The sequence below is a fragment of the Pediculus humanus genome, genomic scaffold (assembly GCF_000006295.1).
Source record: "Pediculus humanus corporis 1103172107436 genomic scaffold, whole genome shotgun sequence".
Classification (NCBI taxonomy): Eukaryota; Metazoa; Arthropoda; class Insecta; order Psocodea; family Pediculidae; genus Pediculus; species Pediculus humanus.
This window is the reverse complement of record NW_002987058.1, coordinates 13,257-28,561: the sequence shown is the minus strand read 5'-3', so window position 1 is coordinate 28,561 and position 15,305 is coordinate 13,257. Positions and strand designations below refer to the sequence as shown.

Sequence of the window (15,305 nt, the reverse complement as noted above, 5' to 3'; positions counted from 1 at the left end):
TTTTACTAAAAATTTTGTTATTCGAGTATTTTAACTCACTGGAAAAACAATTAAAAATTTTTTTTTTTTTTATTATTTGTAAGTGACTATTTATTATTATTATTTGGCTCAATTTAATTTAATTTAATTTAATTTAATTATATAAAATAATAATAATAATTTTTTTTAGTATGCTTAGTTATAATTGTAATAATAATAACAAACAGAATTTTTTTTTAAATAAAAATAATAAAAAGTGATATTTATAAATTCTGTAATATTTTTTTTTTTAAATTATTTTTATTTATTTATTTATTTTATATAAATATTAAATAAATAAATAAGTATATATAACGACGACAGGTAGTTTTTATATATATTTTTTTTTTATAAACGAATAATTTCTATAAATTTTATTAAATTTATTATTGATTTATCGAATGATATTATTAACAAATTGATATTAACTTATCGAATGATGATGATGATAATAATATTTAAACTCATTTATTCATCAATAACATGAAATATTGCTTAAGCCCATGTACTAATTAATAAATAAACTAATAATAATAATGATAATAAAATGGCATGCTTTTTGTATATATATATATTTTGAAAAAATTTTTGTATGTGACTCGATAAAATTTTTTTTTTTTATTGTGATCTGTGTACTTATTTAATTATTTGTGCTTTTTATAAAAAAAAAAAACTATTTATAAACTTTTTTTTAATTTTTATTTTGTTCCTTTTTTTTTTTTTTTTAAATTAATAATAAGAATGTAGAGTAAAATGATAAAGTGCTTGTGAAAGATGATTAGTTATTTACATAATTAATTAATTAATTAATAATTTTAATTTAATTTAATTTAATGATTGATTGATATTTGTTTTTTTTTTATTTTATTTTAAATTATTTAATTTAAATAAAATCATTTTTTTTTTTTTTACTTTTAATTTGAATTATTTTGAATTTAAAAAAAAAAATCCTTGTTACTGCATCGTTATTAAATAATAATTAAATTGTTTAAAAAATAAGAAATTTGAAATTACTTACCGATCGAATCCTTGGTTAATTCCACTTATAATTCTTTAAATAACAAATAATTGTTAACGTTTAAAATAACGACATTTTCTTTTTTTTTTTTGTTAATTTACTTTTATCACTCGTTTCACTACATTCTGACAGTAAAGCTTAAATAATTTTTTTTTTTTTTTTGCTACGGCTAAATGATCCGAATTAAGATTAAACTGAATTTTGCTGATGTATAGTCTTCGAGGGTTTTTTCAAAATGGAGGGAAAAATTCTGACATCATAGTGCGTTCTGTTATAATTCTGATCAGGAAGAAAACTTTTTATCATTATAAGTATTAATGGTTTTTAATTTATAAAAATTATATATTTGATCGTTTATAAATGTGTAAAGAAATAACAAAATCAAAAAAAAAAAAAAAAAGCTCCGTCGATTTTAAATTTTCTTTAAGTAAGTTAAAATATTTTTTTTTATAACGGTTATTTAGTTCGTAACGGTTCCGTTACATTTTTCTCGAACGTTCTCGAAATTTAAAATTTACTCATTAACTCAATGTAAAAACTTTTAATTATTTTGGAATAATGTAATAGAATCGCATATTACGAAAAAACTAAAGAAAATTACAAAAAAAATTAAATAATTAATTTTTATTTGATTTTAAACCGTGAAATATTAAAAAAAAAAACAAAAACCGGTAAAATTTTATCATTTTTTTTTTCTTTTAACGACATTTTGTAAAACATAATAATGATGATTAAAATTTTTTATAACAAAATTAATAAAAAAAAAAAAAAACATTAAAACCACATTTAATTCATCATCAAACTTTTGAAAATAAAAAAAAAAAAAAGAAAAGAAAAAAAAAAAACTTAAATATGTACATAATTATTAATAAAAATAATAATAATAATAAAATTTCATTACAGTATTAAAATATAAATAAATAAATAAATAAAAACGCAAACATCGATCCGATAACTCATTTAACCGTTAAAAAAAAAAACAAAATAATAATAATAATAATATGCATCAGTCGCCAATTTTAATCCAGTAAAATTTATTTATTTATTTATTTACTTACTTATTTATTGAGGGGGGGGGTGGAAGGGTGTATCGTTAAAATGGGTTTTTTTTTCCCTGCTTGTAAAAAAAAATGTAAAACCTTTTTTATTGTTGTTCTTATTGTCCCATATTAACTTTGTTCGACTTCCTGTTCGTCTAAAAATTGTTTCAATATATTGTATTCCATTGTTATTATGAATTGTTCTTCTCCGTTTGCATTTTTCTTTTGTTTCAATATCATGTGATCGACAAATTCTTTTAATTGTGCTCTCAAAGCCACATCGGAACTAATTAACAATTCTTTTCTACATTCCTCGTACAGTTCTCTAAACGTTATACCATTTCCTTTCCCACCATTTTCTATTTGATTTCTAACCATTATTAAAAATATACTTTTACTGTTTTTTTGTCAGTGCACTAAATACATTTCTGAGAGAGGCCAATGTGGCTTTTCCACTGTTGGGAAGCATGAGGTTTCCTTCGTACAATGTTTCATCTGTGTAATTCAAATAAGTGGTGCAGTCGAACCATATCCAATTGAATTCACTACAAGTTCTTTTTGTCCCACATCAGAGGTGCATTAATGTGATCTATAGAGGCAATTATGTGAATTTGTTCTATTTTACCTAATCTAGACAAAACATTTTGAACTTTTTTATTTCTTAACATGATTCCATCAATGTTATTTATAGCTAAATATATTTCTAAGTCATATGATTTTATTTTGCATTCAATTTTACTTATAACATCTCTCGCATCATATTTAACATTTAAAATTTCACATATTTTTTCAATTATTTCTTTACTGGTTATATCTGGGAAAAAACCATTGACTACAATCACTGGAAAACTATCAATGTATCTTTCTAAATATTTAGATATAACTTCTCTTTTCGATCCGGCTCCATATAATAATAAATTAAAATTTTGATTTAAAATAAAATCCCATTTGGGAAATAAATTAAATATATCACTTAATAATGATTGTAAACATTTTTTATGATCTAAACTAATTTCAGTATTATTTTTAACTAAACTATCAAATTTTTCCTGAGTTAATTTTGAAGTTTTTAATTTTTTATCTATTTTAACACTATTTTTTGAATTTTTAGTACTATGCAAATCACAATAACTTTCGAAAAATGTTTTAGACGATTTCGATGGAGAATCATCTAAATCATCATCATCATTCTCATTTTCACTGGTTTTATTACCGCTCGAACTATCATCTGACATTTTAAAACTAGAATCACTATCCGAACTTGAAAAATCATCATCACTATTTTCTAATATTTTTTGTATAGCTTTTATGTCTTTGATAACTCTTTTTCTTAAAGTGATTGGAGTTTGGCAAAATTCTCCCAAATTGTTAATTTGTTTTTTGTCATTTTGTTTATTAGCACTCGACTTTTCTTCTGGTTTGACCAGATTGTTGGCCTTATTTGAAAGTTTATCGTTTTTACTCGAATGATTACTATTTTCAAAATTACATATTTTCTTAGCTGAAATATCACATTCATCGAATAGAGTACTCGGATGAGTTACTTCTACTTTTTCAACATTATCATTTTCAAGAGCTGCTAATGCTAATTCAACATCATCAATATATTTGCTTCTCTTTGAATTATTTTCAGAATCGACATCATTTTTAATTCCCTGTTTTCTTTTTAACAATTTGTTTTCCAACTCTACTGAACTCGAATCATTTAACCTAGACTGATCTGATTCTGTTTTTAATTTTTGTCTCATAAGTCTTTCATATTCTTTTTTAGATACAATAGTACTTCCTACCAGTTCATCGGAAACAAATATAACATCGATTGTTTTCATGGAATCTCTTTTTTTCACATTATATTTTACATTGTTATCCATTTTAGTTATTGTACTAATTTACCAGTCTTTACAAAAAAATTATTATATTTATGAGTGTTTTCTAAAACAAAAAAGAAAAAAAAACTCATCAGAATAATAATAATAATAATAATTTTACACATTAATAAATGTAATCAAGTGTGTAATTATTGAAAAATATTTAATATTTCATCTTTAGAGTTTAAAATAACCACAATCTTTTATCACATTATAATGACTATGAGTTATAACTTTGTAGAAAAATAAAAATTGTAAAATAGATAAAATAAATAATTATTTAATAAAAAAATTAAATAAAATAATTTAATTTTAATATATAAAAAAAAAAAAAAAAACAATTCAAACTACCTTAGGTAATGCTTTTGTACGGTGTAAGCATTATATTAATATTATAGATTTTGTAATAAATTTAACAACATACTATTAAAATATATAATTTTAATATAATATTTAATTGTAAAATTTTCCATTATTTAATTTATTGGAACATATGTTATTGTTCTAACACCTGGTCTCATAAAAAAAAAATTTACCGCGAAAAAATTGAGTCTTAATTGATTCGAATGGTGAAATAACAAAGTTTATTTTAAATCTTACATATACACACACACACACACACACATACACACACCGTATTTACACTGCCTCCTTTATCCTTATTATATATTTTTAATATCATTTTAAACAAAAAATTGATTTTGTTTTTTATTTATTATTATTATTATTATTATTATTATAATTTATTATTATTTAATTGTTATTTAAAAAATATAACGTTTAATTAAAAAATTTATAAATAATTTTTCTTTATTTTATCTGCCTCCTTGATAAACTAGGCCTATGTTTCCCTTTCTTACAATTTAACCACTTATTAACATTTCACTAAATCATATTTTAAATAAAATAAATAAATAAATAAATAATTCGATTATTAGTAAATAAAGTTTTCTTCGTTTATTTTTTTTTATTTTTTTTTTTAAATAAAAATTTGTAAAAACAAAAAATATTAATAAAAATATAAATTTAAATAATAAAATTTAAATAAATTGTACAGTAAGTTACATTTTTTTTACTGAAAAAAAAAAAAACAAGCTTTTTTTTTTCTTTCTTTTTCTCCTTTTTCTTCTCTCTCTCTCTCTCTCTTAAAAAAATAAATTTATTCATTTCTCAATAAACTATTTTCATGTATAAAAACATGAAATAATATTTTTTTTTTTTCTTTTTTCTTCCCTTTTCTTCCCGGTTGATTTTACAATATTTCTAAGTCGCAATGCCTTATCTCTGGGTGCTTTTTCTGAAAAAAAATTAAAACGATTATTTTTAAAATAATATTTCATAAACGAATCACGAATAATTTTAATAATCCTCCATTATTATTACTCTCAATTTCAATTCGATTCTATCGATTTCTCCACCCATCATGTCGACGATATTTTCTCCGTGTTTAAGCATAAATTCTTCAAGATCGTCGATCGTTTGCATTTTTTTGACTTCCTGAAAGAATCAATAAATTTTTTATTTGGCGTAAACCGTAAACGAAATGAAATCCCTCATCTCGCGCCCTACCACACCCATCACCTACTTCGAGCATTAAATTTAAATCTTGTTTATCCAAATAAGATCTCGTCAGTTCTCCACCGTCGAAATCCATTTCCGCTTTGTATCGAACGAGTGAATTCCCTATGTCTATACCTTTGACGTCATGAATAGCCCTTATCATCACGTCGGACTCCAATTCTGCATTTATTTTGTCGAGCCTTTCTTGCGGAATAGACCTATAGGAATCGTTATTAGTTAAGGTTAAGTTTAGACAGACAGATGCAAGACGTTCTCGGTGAAATATTTATTACCTCCCGACCAATGCTGCGACATTAGTGTAAATGATGAATGATGCCACACCGGCAAGCAATCCTCCGACGAAAAAACTCCCTATAGCGTCAGGTACGTGACTTTCAAAATAAGAACTTAATCCCATGCAACCTGCGGCAAAGCTCACGCCGATAACAGCTGCCATATCTTCTAAGAGAACTACGTTAACGCTTGGATTTTGTCCTCTCCACACTAAAAAGAAAAAAAAATAATTTCAACATTTTTTTTCTGTCATATTTTGAATAATTTTTCACGAAATACTTGCCATATTCGGATAAGGACACTTCAGATTTTCTAGCACCGATTCTTATGGAATTAAAAGCTACTAATAGAGTGGCACCTTCCGATGCAAGAGATCCTCCTAGAATAAAATAAGCCCAATAAAATGATGGCAAGTCCGATGGATCCGTTAATCCGACAAATCCGTGATAAAATGAAAGCCCAGATCCTACGCAAAAAATCCCCACACCGGAAATAAGAGAAGAAACGTAACGCATATTCGTGTAGCCATAGGGATGATCGGAATCTGCTCTCTAGGAGAAAAGAGAAAAAGAATTGAAACTTGTTTGATTTAAAAATGGTTCCGAAAAACCGTTAAAAATTTACTTGAACAGATTTATGTATGCCATATGCTAATATAAGCTGATTAATCGTATCGGCCAATGAGTGCACAGCTTCTGAAAACATGCTGTGGGAACCTGTGTAACACCATGCAAGAAGTTTGAACAAAAAATTTGTTCCGTTTCTAAAAATTAAAATAAATAATTAAAATTTGATAATGATGATTCGTACATTTTGCTTTCTTTTTTTTGCTTTTTTTATTATCAACAGATATATACTTATTTACATTGCAATAGCCGTTAAAACAACTTTTCCGGAAGAACCGAATAAACCGCTTTGTTCCGTTTTAACTTCCGTTTCCCGTCCCTGTTCCCTCCGATAATCTCGTAATCTTCTCTTAACCGTAAACAAATCTGTAATTGCGTATGTTTAATAATTAAACGCGGTTTTTAAAAATACATTTTTTTCTTTTTCTTTCAATTATAAACATACTTTGTTGATAACGACGTCTTTCTATGTCTCTCTTTAAAATTTCTTTCAACAAATTTTCCTTTGATCCCCACACATCCAATGCCCTAAATATTAAAATTAAGTTTTTATTAAATATACTTTTAATTTATAAAACAAAAATGTCTTTTAAACTTAACAGATGTCTTAAAAATGTCTTATAAATTATAATTTTTATGGTAATTATTACTAACTTTGCTTCGACATCTTTTCTCCAATATACAGTTATGGGTGGATCATTTTCATAAGGTGATCTTCTTTTAGTTTTTCTCAAACCTTCTAAATCTGATGGTTTTAAAAGAAAATCTGCCATTGCTCTTACTGGAGTTATAAAATTTCGTTCTGTTGAACTTTTATTCAAATCAACTGTTTGCCTTCTTCTGCTGGTCACATTTAAATTTACTAAAAAAGAAAAAATAAATAAATATATATATAATGATGATGAAACATGAATATGTAATTCTCAATTAAAATTGCACCTGTACTTACTATCAGGTTTAGGAGTACCCAAATTTATAAGTTTGACATTTCTATTTCCCTCAGTAGGTTTCATTTGTGAAGTTTTTCGAAGAATTTCTTTCGCTTTTTCCAATAGGAGTTGTGGAGTATCTTTCAAGGGTTTAATGTCATCCATTAATGGATTTCTATCTTTTTCCTTTAATGGACCATCAGGATTCAAATTGATATTTTCCGATACTGCTCCTAAATTTAATTCATATGTTTGACGCCTATTTTCCCTTTCAACTCTATTCGATAAATCAAGAGTTTTGTCGTTTTGTTTTTTAGCATCATATGGTTTTTTTTGAATTCTCAAATCATCATTTGAAGCAGTTTTATTTTGTTTGTTTGTAGGAAAGTTCTTCACATTAACTGTATTCAAGTAGTTATCAGGTTTTTTGTTTTTTGACAATTTTACTGTTTCTAAAATATGCCTTTCAATGTTTCCATATGATGGATCTTTATTCGATTGAATTTCATTGATTTGTTCATTGTTCAAACATTTAGTTTCTAATATTTTATTATTTTCACACAAAGAATCTTGTGGAATATCCAGTTTATTATTTGATAAATTAACATTATTTTCAACACAATTGCTCTGTTCAGAGCATTTATTAGTTATATCTGTTAAATTTTTATTTAAGTAACTAAATTCATTATCATTAGCTTTAAAAGAATCTACTGAATTTTCTTCTAAAACCACTAAGTTACTTTTCAAAACAGTACTTTTTTTCTGGGATTTTATATTGTCATCAGGTTCCTTTTTTGTATTAATTTTCGACTCGGATAAATTTTCATTATTTTTTTCTTCTTTAAAATTCCAAAAAGAAAAGGTAATATATTTTTTTTGGTTTACTATAAAATTACACTTGTAATTTTCTTGCAGCTTGATTAACTGTTTGTGATTTCCCAAATGAACAAATACCCCCTTTTTATAATAGGAGCATCCTGCAAATGGAATCAATTGTTTAAATGACTTTAATTAACTTTGACTGTAGACATTTTTTATTGCTGATAAGGGAGTAAAACTAAAATTTCAAGATACTGATAATAAAATTTAATGATTATTTTTTAAAGTAGAATTTCTGCAATGTTAATTCATTACAAATTAAGCTCTTGTAATACTACTTATTGTTTAATTACATTGCATTTTTCAATAAGGGTAAAATAACATTGAAAAAAAAGTATTATTACTCTGTTTTAAATAAATTAAAATATTGTTAACCATACAGTTACTTACCAAATGGAGTTCTTAGAACTGAATCAAAGCGGTATGAGGCTGGTTTTTTAATATAAGGACCAAGAATTTGGAAATGACACCTCAGCATTTTACTTGATATCAAACTTCAGTTTATGAATACAATGAACAAAAAAAAAATTCCATACTATCCAACTTGCTTTGGTGCATTGAAATTAAATTTCGCAAATTTATATATTACAGGCAACTCATAGTAAAGATTTAATATTTTGTAAAGTAAACCAAAAAAAAATAAATATTAACATTTCAATTTAAAGAAACGGTTATTTTTTTTTTTTTTTTGTAACTTAGAGTAGAAAACAAATTGACATTTCAGCCATGTCTTCCACCTAAGTGCTTTAAGTGATAATTATGACGTCATATTTGTGACATGAATGCACTTTTTGCTTTACAAACAGGAGGCTTTGATTGATACAAGGTAAGTTTTTTGTACTTTGAAATTGTAATTGTTTTGATTTTTTTTTTATTTTTAAAGTTAAATATTTTATTTCATTGTGTTATTTTGTAAAAAGTATTTTCAGTTTTCAAAAATCATTTATAATTAAACTCGAAAAAATGCATGATATAATCAATAAATTCATAATTTATGATTGATTGAAAATTATCCATCACATCTAACAAGTATTTTGACATACCCAAAGTTATATTTAAAAAATTAATTTTTTTTTAGAAATGGGGAGTGCAGTGAGATGAAAAATCATGAAAAAATAAAATGACACTTTCCAACCGATGTCAGAGCAGGCTCTGCGATTATTTCGTTGTTTGTGGATTAGACATCACATCTGGTTTGGAACCAGATTATTTGTCTGGTAAATATAACTCTTAGAATAAAATTTTTTGATTTATTTTAAAGCATCTTCAATAATTTATTTATATTTGAATCATTGATGGTCTTTTTGCTCCTGCTTACATTATTAATGAATATATATTAATTTCATTTAATCTGTATCAGTTCACATTTAAAGTATATTGCTTTTATCATATGACCTTCATGTGATTTATTTATTATGAATAAAAAAGTATAAATAAGCAAATAAGTTTAAAACTAAATAATTAGTTTTTTAGCAAAATAAAATAAAATGTTAAGCAATTTTTGCAAACTTTTCAAAAAGGATGTAAAAAAACTTTTTTTAAAATCTTTTTCTGAGTATCTTTTTTTTTAAAAAATGGCTTCTTATTTTTTTTTTTTTTTTCGATAATTAGTCGTAAGTTTAAAGTTTAAGAATCGATAATTAAATTTAAAAAATAAAAAAATTTTAGGTGATGTCTTGTGCCCTCCTATTAGGAGGTCTTTTAAAGGTAAAGTTCTGCAACATTTTCCAAATAACAATTCTGGAAATCCTTTTGACAATGATTCAATATGCATGGTAAGTTTTTTTAATATTTAATTTTTTTTTTTCTGTAAACTTATTTATCAGTTATAAAAAATAGTAAATTGTTTTGTTTTTGTTAAATTTTCAGCTTAGTTTGCCCAAAGGTTTACAATTTGCTACTCAAAAACAAATTATCGAACCAAATTTTCACAGTTTTGTGGTTACAAGAGAAGATGGTAGTCGTTACTATGGTTTCTCATTTATTTTTTATGAAGAAGTTAAAAATAAGCAAGTTTGCAATGCCATGCATACTCTTCAGGTAATTTTCAAAATAAAAAAATAGGATAAAATTTATTTAAGAAATTGTTATAATAATAAATGAAAAATGTCACAAAAATATTTTCAGGCCATGTACCTAACGGAGTTATCCAGTGCAAATTTTACTAAAAATAAGCAATTTAACAATTCAAAATCATTACCAAAGCATTTCAAAATATCAAATAATCAATCATCACATTATTACGATTGCAATAAAGACATTCTTTATGTAACTAAAAGTATTGTTGTAGTCATGCAATTGCCTTTTGTTACAGCAAGTCAAAAATTTTTGTATGCTCTGCACAAGTAAGCAATTAGAAATATATATACATTTTAAAATAATCGAAATAATACAAATTATGGCAAAATAATAATAATGTTAACTTTTTTTAGGTATGCATTTTCAAAACATGAAGTTCCTGATGAGCTCTCTTTAGAAAGCTATGTATATTATTTTTTGTATGAAATTCCTATGCCTCAACCAGGTGATTTTAATTTGTTTTATTATTTTTTTTTAAACTAATAAAAATAAAAATAAAAAAATTGAACAAGTTTTAATTTTTTTTAACTTTTAGGTCGAAGTGTTCAATTTCAAATAGTCAACTTAAAAGAAAATTTAATTCTTCAAAGACCGATTTCAATAGAGGAACTTCCAATATTAGATTTTTCAATACATTCGCTATTTACTTTGCTCAGTGTTGATGTCATTTTGCAATTATTCACTTGTATATTACTTGAACACCAAGTTTTATTATGTTCCTCGGGTAAGCTTAAATGTAGTAAATGTTTTCTTACTTAAAAATCTTCACTTATAATCTTATTCACTCGATTTTCAGATTTTCAAACACTCATGTTGGTTGCTGAATGTTTAACTAGTTTGCTTTTTCCATTTTCTTGGCAACATGTTTATGTTCCCATACTACCCAATAGTCTTCATCATTTTCTCGATGCTCCCGTTCCTTTTATAATGGGAATACACTCTTACGATGCTCAAATCAAACCTACCGTTTCAGTAAGTCACCCCTTTTAACGTTATTTTTAAAAAATTTTTTTCCAGTATAAAAAAGTCATTTATTTTTATTTATAGGGAGACTGGTGTTATATAAATATTGATAATAACGACATTGAAATACCAGAAGAATTGCCAACGTTTCCAAAATTCAACGAATTCCGTAGCGAAATATATAATTTACTTAAAAAATTTAATATTTCGGCAAACGTGACGAATCCTTCTAAATTTTTCAATACCATGACAAATAGCGTGATAGTCTTAGATTCTGAGGGTATATTATCACTTATTTATATTTCTTTTTTTTTTTTTTTTGTTTGGCTTTCGAAATGAGAAGAATTTTTCTATTTTTTCCAGGTAAAAGTTCTGATCAAAATCGTATAAATCATTATTTAAAAAAAAATTCCGAGGAAATCGAAGGTAATAAATAAATTTTAAAAAAAAATGTTTTAACTTTTAAATTGAATGACTATTTATTTATAATTATATAAAAATTGTAGAATTGGAAAAAAATAATTTCAAAGACGTTCATAATAATTGGACATACGAAGACGAGCTTAAATTTAATAATAGCGTTCGCGAAACTTTTCTAAATAGATTTGTTAACATATTTCATTCGTACGAGCATTTCGTCATATTACCAAACGAGGTAAATTTTTTTATAAAATTTAACAATCGTATTGAATATTATATTAAAATTGATAAAATAATAATATTTAAAATTTTTTTTTTTTTTTTGTTATCAACAGAAAGAAAAAACGGAATGGCTTAGAGAACGGGAAACGATGCAAAATTTTGATAAAGCGACATTTTTATCCGACCAAGCAACTCATCATCTTCCATTTCTTTCGCAATTTTTAGAAACTCAAATGTTTGCAAGTTTTATAGATTCTAAAATTTTAGCCACGTTTAACGAAATCGATCCGAATTTGAGAGTTTTCGACAAACGTATTAAAAATTCAAGGTATCCTTTGTTAATTGGAAAATTTCTCACGATCGCATTGACTGAAAATCCATTTTTTTTTGTTTTAGAAAACGTAATTGTAGGGATGTAACTGGCAAAAAAGAAAAACACGAAAGTTGCGAATCTGCAATACGGGAGTCGTTGCTTCTCCTCGAAAAAAGGTTTTCGACCGTCGACGTTTTCGTTCCGGCTCCCACAGAAGTTTTACGCTGTAGCGAACCTATAAAATATTCTAATAAAACACCTGGCGTTTTTCCTTTCTTAGATGCATCGGCTTTGAATAAAGAACCTGTTAAGAGGTGAGATGTATAAAAAAAATTTTTTTAAAAATAATTCGCGTGGAAAATTTATATGGCATATTATTGGAAATTAAATTTATAAATGCAGGAATCCACCGTATATTCAATGGCCGCAACAAAGAAAACAAAATGATCTTTTAAACGATGAAAATTCCGGTACGACGTTGTCAAGCATTAGTTATCATAATAAATTAAATAAAAATACATCGGCTTTAGATCAAAGTCCGGCAAGGTTGGCTCAAGCAAATTGGAACTTTGTCGAAAAACTTTTGAAGGTAAAAAATCATAAATGTACTCTTGCGTAATGATTTTATAATAGTTTAGAAATAATTATATAATATTCAAGGATTGCAAACTCAAAACGAATCGTATGGTACTGGAAAAAATGGGAGCCGAGGGTTTGATACTGGGTAAAGAACAAATTGGTAACATCGAAGAGAACACATTGATAGCATCGTTGTGCGATTTACTCGAAAGAGTTTGGTCACATGCCGTCCAACAAAAACAAGGGAAATCAGCACTTTGGAATCATTTGTTGAAATATCAAGAATACGAAGAAAACAGTTTGAAAACCCCCGATATAAATTACGTAAAAAAGGGTATATATGCAAAGCATTTAAATTTTTTTCTTTTTTTTATCGTTGAATTAATTTGTGTTTTTCTCCCCTCCCCCCCCCCACCATCATAGACTCTTCGTCGTCTTTGGGAAGGCACGTGGATAAAAATTTATCACTGGGTAATAACTCTTCGGTCACTCCAGATTTTCGATCACTCGATAGAAAATATTTAGATTCGACAAATGAAAATGCTTTGTTGACTCCCCTCCCGCTTTCTGTTACTTTCGATATAAAAAATGTTCAGGTAAGAATTTTTTTTTTTTAAATTTGCTACGAAATTTCAGAATCCTTATGTCCTTATGTCGAATAATTTTCTTTTCCAGGCTATGACCGAGATAAAATCTCAAATCGGTTACGCAAGAGCTTGGATTCGTCTCGCGTTGGAAAAAAAATTATTGTCCTGGTATTTGCACAAATTGTTATCGGCCAAAGATTTATTGAAATCCCAGTACAAGAGAAATGCTTTTCTTCGATGCGAAGAAGAAAGAGAACAATTTCTATACCATCTTCTCAGTTTAAACGCCGTCGATTATTATTGTTTTACAAACACGTACCTGACGACGAGTGAGTAATTAATTTTAATAATCCGGGAAAATGTCGGTTCTTCAACGAGTTTTTTTTTTTTTTTTTCCGTTTTTTAGAATTGCCATACAGAGTCATTATTATCCCTTCGAAAAAGTTGTACGTTTCTACTGTTATTTCAAATGCTTGGGTAGCTATTTCCGGTACCATCGGAGAAACTTCGCAAGTTTCCATTCCGAAAGGATCCATGGATTTTATCGTCACGGTACGACTCGAAAATAAAAAATGAATAAAATAATTTAAATTTGAATTTAAATTGAAATTTTTTTTTCAGCACAAAAATTTAGGAATGTTGACGAGTTTAAGAATAGGACAAGACACGAATGGGACTTCGGGGAATTGGATGCTTGAAAAAATATTGATTCGATGCGAAGTCACCGGTCATACTTTTAGGTTTGTTATTAAATAAAATAAAATAATAATAATAATAATAATAATAATAATTAATAATTGGAATCGGTTTTAGGTTTCCGTGTAGAAGATATTTGGGAAAAGGAGTCGATGATGGGAGCTCGGAACGTTTACTAATAGCCGAATTAATACGGTCAAAAGAAGATTTAAATGTTAATGATACTTCTTGTAATGCTAAAATTAATAATTTAGTTCAGTGTAGGAGTCCTCTTTTGTCGAGAAAAGAAAATAAATTGAGCCTATCAGAAATTCAACACATGATAGGTCGGACATTTTATTTTTTTTGGAATCGTTAATGTTATTTTTCTTAAATAATTCGCCATTTTTTTTTCTTTTTTTCCCTCTTGTAGGTGATTCTGTAAATAGCGTCGTTAAATATTTTCACAGATTTGCAACTTCTCGACAGCGGGAAAATCGTGCTAAATTAACTCCTCTCCTTTGTGGTGAAATGGGTCTCGTTCATTCATTAGAACAAGCTTTTTTGTACGGATTCAAATCGAAAAGTTTCTTCGGTCGAAATTTATATTTATGGGATTATTTTCGTGAGATGAAATTTATTTTTGAGTAAAATTTATTATTTGTTATTCATGGTTTGCGAATTAATTTTTTTAAAATTTTTTAGTTCGAGTCAAAGAACAATTTGATATACTCTTACAAGAAAGTCGTTATAATAAACACGCGGATGCTGGATCTTCGCTGGATAGAAAATTAAAAAATATCAATTTGCGACACGATGATAATTCGGATATTGAAAATGAAAATAACACGGGGAGGCAGAGTAGAGAGAAAATGAGGAGACGACCCGATTTGGATCACATTCCGAGATCATCCGGATTGCAAACTTTTGCCCCGCATAAAAATGTCAGGAAAAATTCTCAGACGAGAACAAAGTACGACCATGATTCTTTTTTTTTTTTTTTTTTTTTTTCGATTTATGTAAATGAAATATATATTTTATTAAACGATGTTTACTAGCACGCAAAAAGACAATGCAACCGAATGTAATAAAATGACGAATTCGACGACGGATTCAAATAAATTGGTTATGGAAAAATTTAGGGAAATTGTATCGAAAATAGAAAATTGTCCGAGGCCGTTTGGAAAAGATGGAAAATTTCAAAGATTTATATGTTTTGGAGTGAGGTGAGTTCG

The 15,305-nt window shown here is 26.4% G+C and overlaps 3 protein-coding genes across 3 annotated transcripts in view; 1 reads left to right on the top strand and 2 right to left on the bottom strand.

The window, feature by feature from the left end:
- Positions 1-2,205: 2,205 nt before the first annotated feature.
- Phum_PHUM085570 (insect origin recognition complex subunit, putative) lies at positions 2,206-3,947 on the bottom strand (the record flags this gene model as incomplete). The annotated part of the gene is made up of 3 exons (XM_002423728.1): positions 2,206-2,446; positions 2,475-2,621; positions 2,644-3,947. 3 exons carry the CDS (start codon positions 3,945-3,947, stop codon positions 2,206-2,208), a joined length of 1,692 nt encoding a protein of 563 aa, XP_002423773.1.
- Positions 3,948-5,196: 1,249 nt separating this feature from the next.
- Positions 5,197-8,710, bottom strand: Phum_PHUM085560 (uncharacterized protein; the record flags this gene model as incomplete). The annotated part of the gene is made up of 11 exons (XM_002423727.1): positions 5,197-5,241; positions 5,328-5,441; positions 5,530-5,722; positions 5,798-6,008; positions 6,082-6,349; positions 6,423-6,561; positions 6,664-6,790; positions 6,870-6,952; positions 7,079-7,267; positions 7,364-8,192; positions 8,623-8,710. The coding sequence occupies 11 exons, from the start codon at positions 8,708-8,710 to the stop codon at positions 5,197-5,199; spliced, it is 2,286 nt and encodes a 761-aa protein (XP_002423772.1).
- Positions 8,711-9,352: 642 nt separating this feature from the next.
- Phum_PHUM085450 (Rab6-interacting protein, putative) overlaps positions 9,353-15,305 on the top strand; it is a gene marked incomplete at both ends in the record, with an annotated part of 6,255 nt that continues 302 nt past the window's right edge. Inside the window, 22 exons of the mRNA XM_002423726.1 lie at positions 9,353-9,449; positions 9,901-10,007; positions 10,102-10,272; positions 10,360-10,577; positions 10,665-10,756; positions 10,847-11,035; positions 11,108-11,283; positions 11,359-11,554; positions 11,638-11,700; positions 11,781-11,929; positions 12,030-12,244; positions 12,313-12,543; positions 12,632-12,818; positions 12,890-13,142; positions 13,232-13,404; positions 13,484-13,724; positions 13,802-13,947; positions 14,017-14,135; positions 14,209-14,417; positions 14,504-14,695; positions 14,776-15,043; positions 15,129-15,296. Coding sequence (XP_002423771.1) covers positions 9,353-9,449; positions 9,901-10,007; positions 10,102-10,272; positions 10,360-10,577; positions 10,665-10,756; positions 10,847-11,035; positions 11,108-11,283; positions 11,359-11,554; positions 11,638-11,700; positions 11,781-11,929; positions 12,030-12,244; positions 12,313-12,543; positions 12,632-12,818; positions 12,890-13,142; positions 13,232-13,404; positions 13,484-13,724; positions 13,802-13,947; positions 14,017-14,135; positions 14,209-14,417; positions 14,504-14,695; positions 14,776-15,043; positions 15,129-15,296 — 3,860 coding nt within the window. The remainder of the gene's footprint in view (positions 9,450-9,900; positions 10,008-10,101; positions 10,273-10,359; positions 10,578-10,664; positions 10,757-10,846; positions 11,036-11,107; positions 11,284-11,358; positions 11,555-11,637; positions 11,701-11,780; positions 11,930-12,029; positions 12,245-12,312; positions 12,544-12,631; positions 12,819-12,889; positions 13,143-13,231; positions 13,405-13,483; positions 13,725-13,801; positions 13,948-14,016; positions 14,136-14,208; positions 14,418-14,503; positions 14,696-14,775; positions 15,044-15,128; positions 15,297-15,305) is intronic.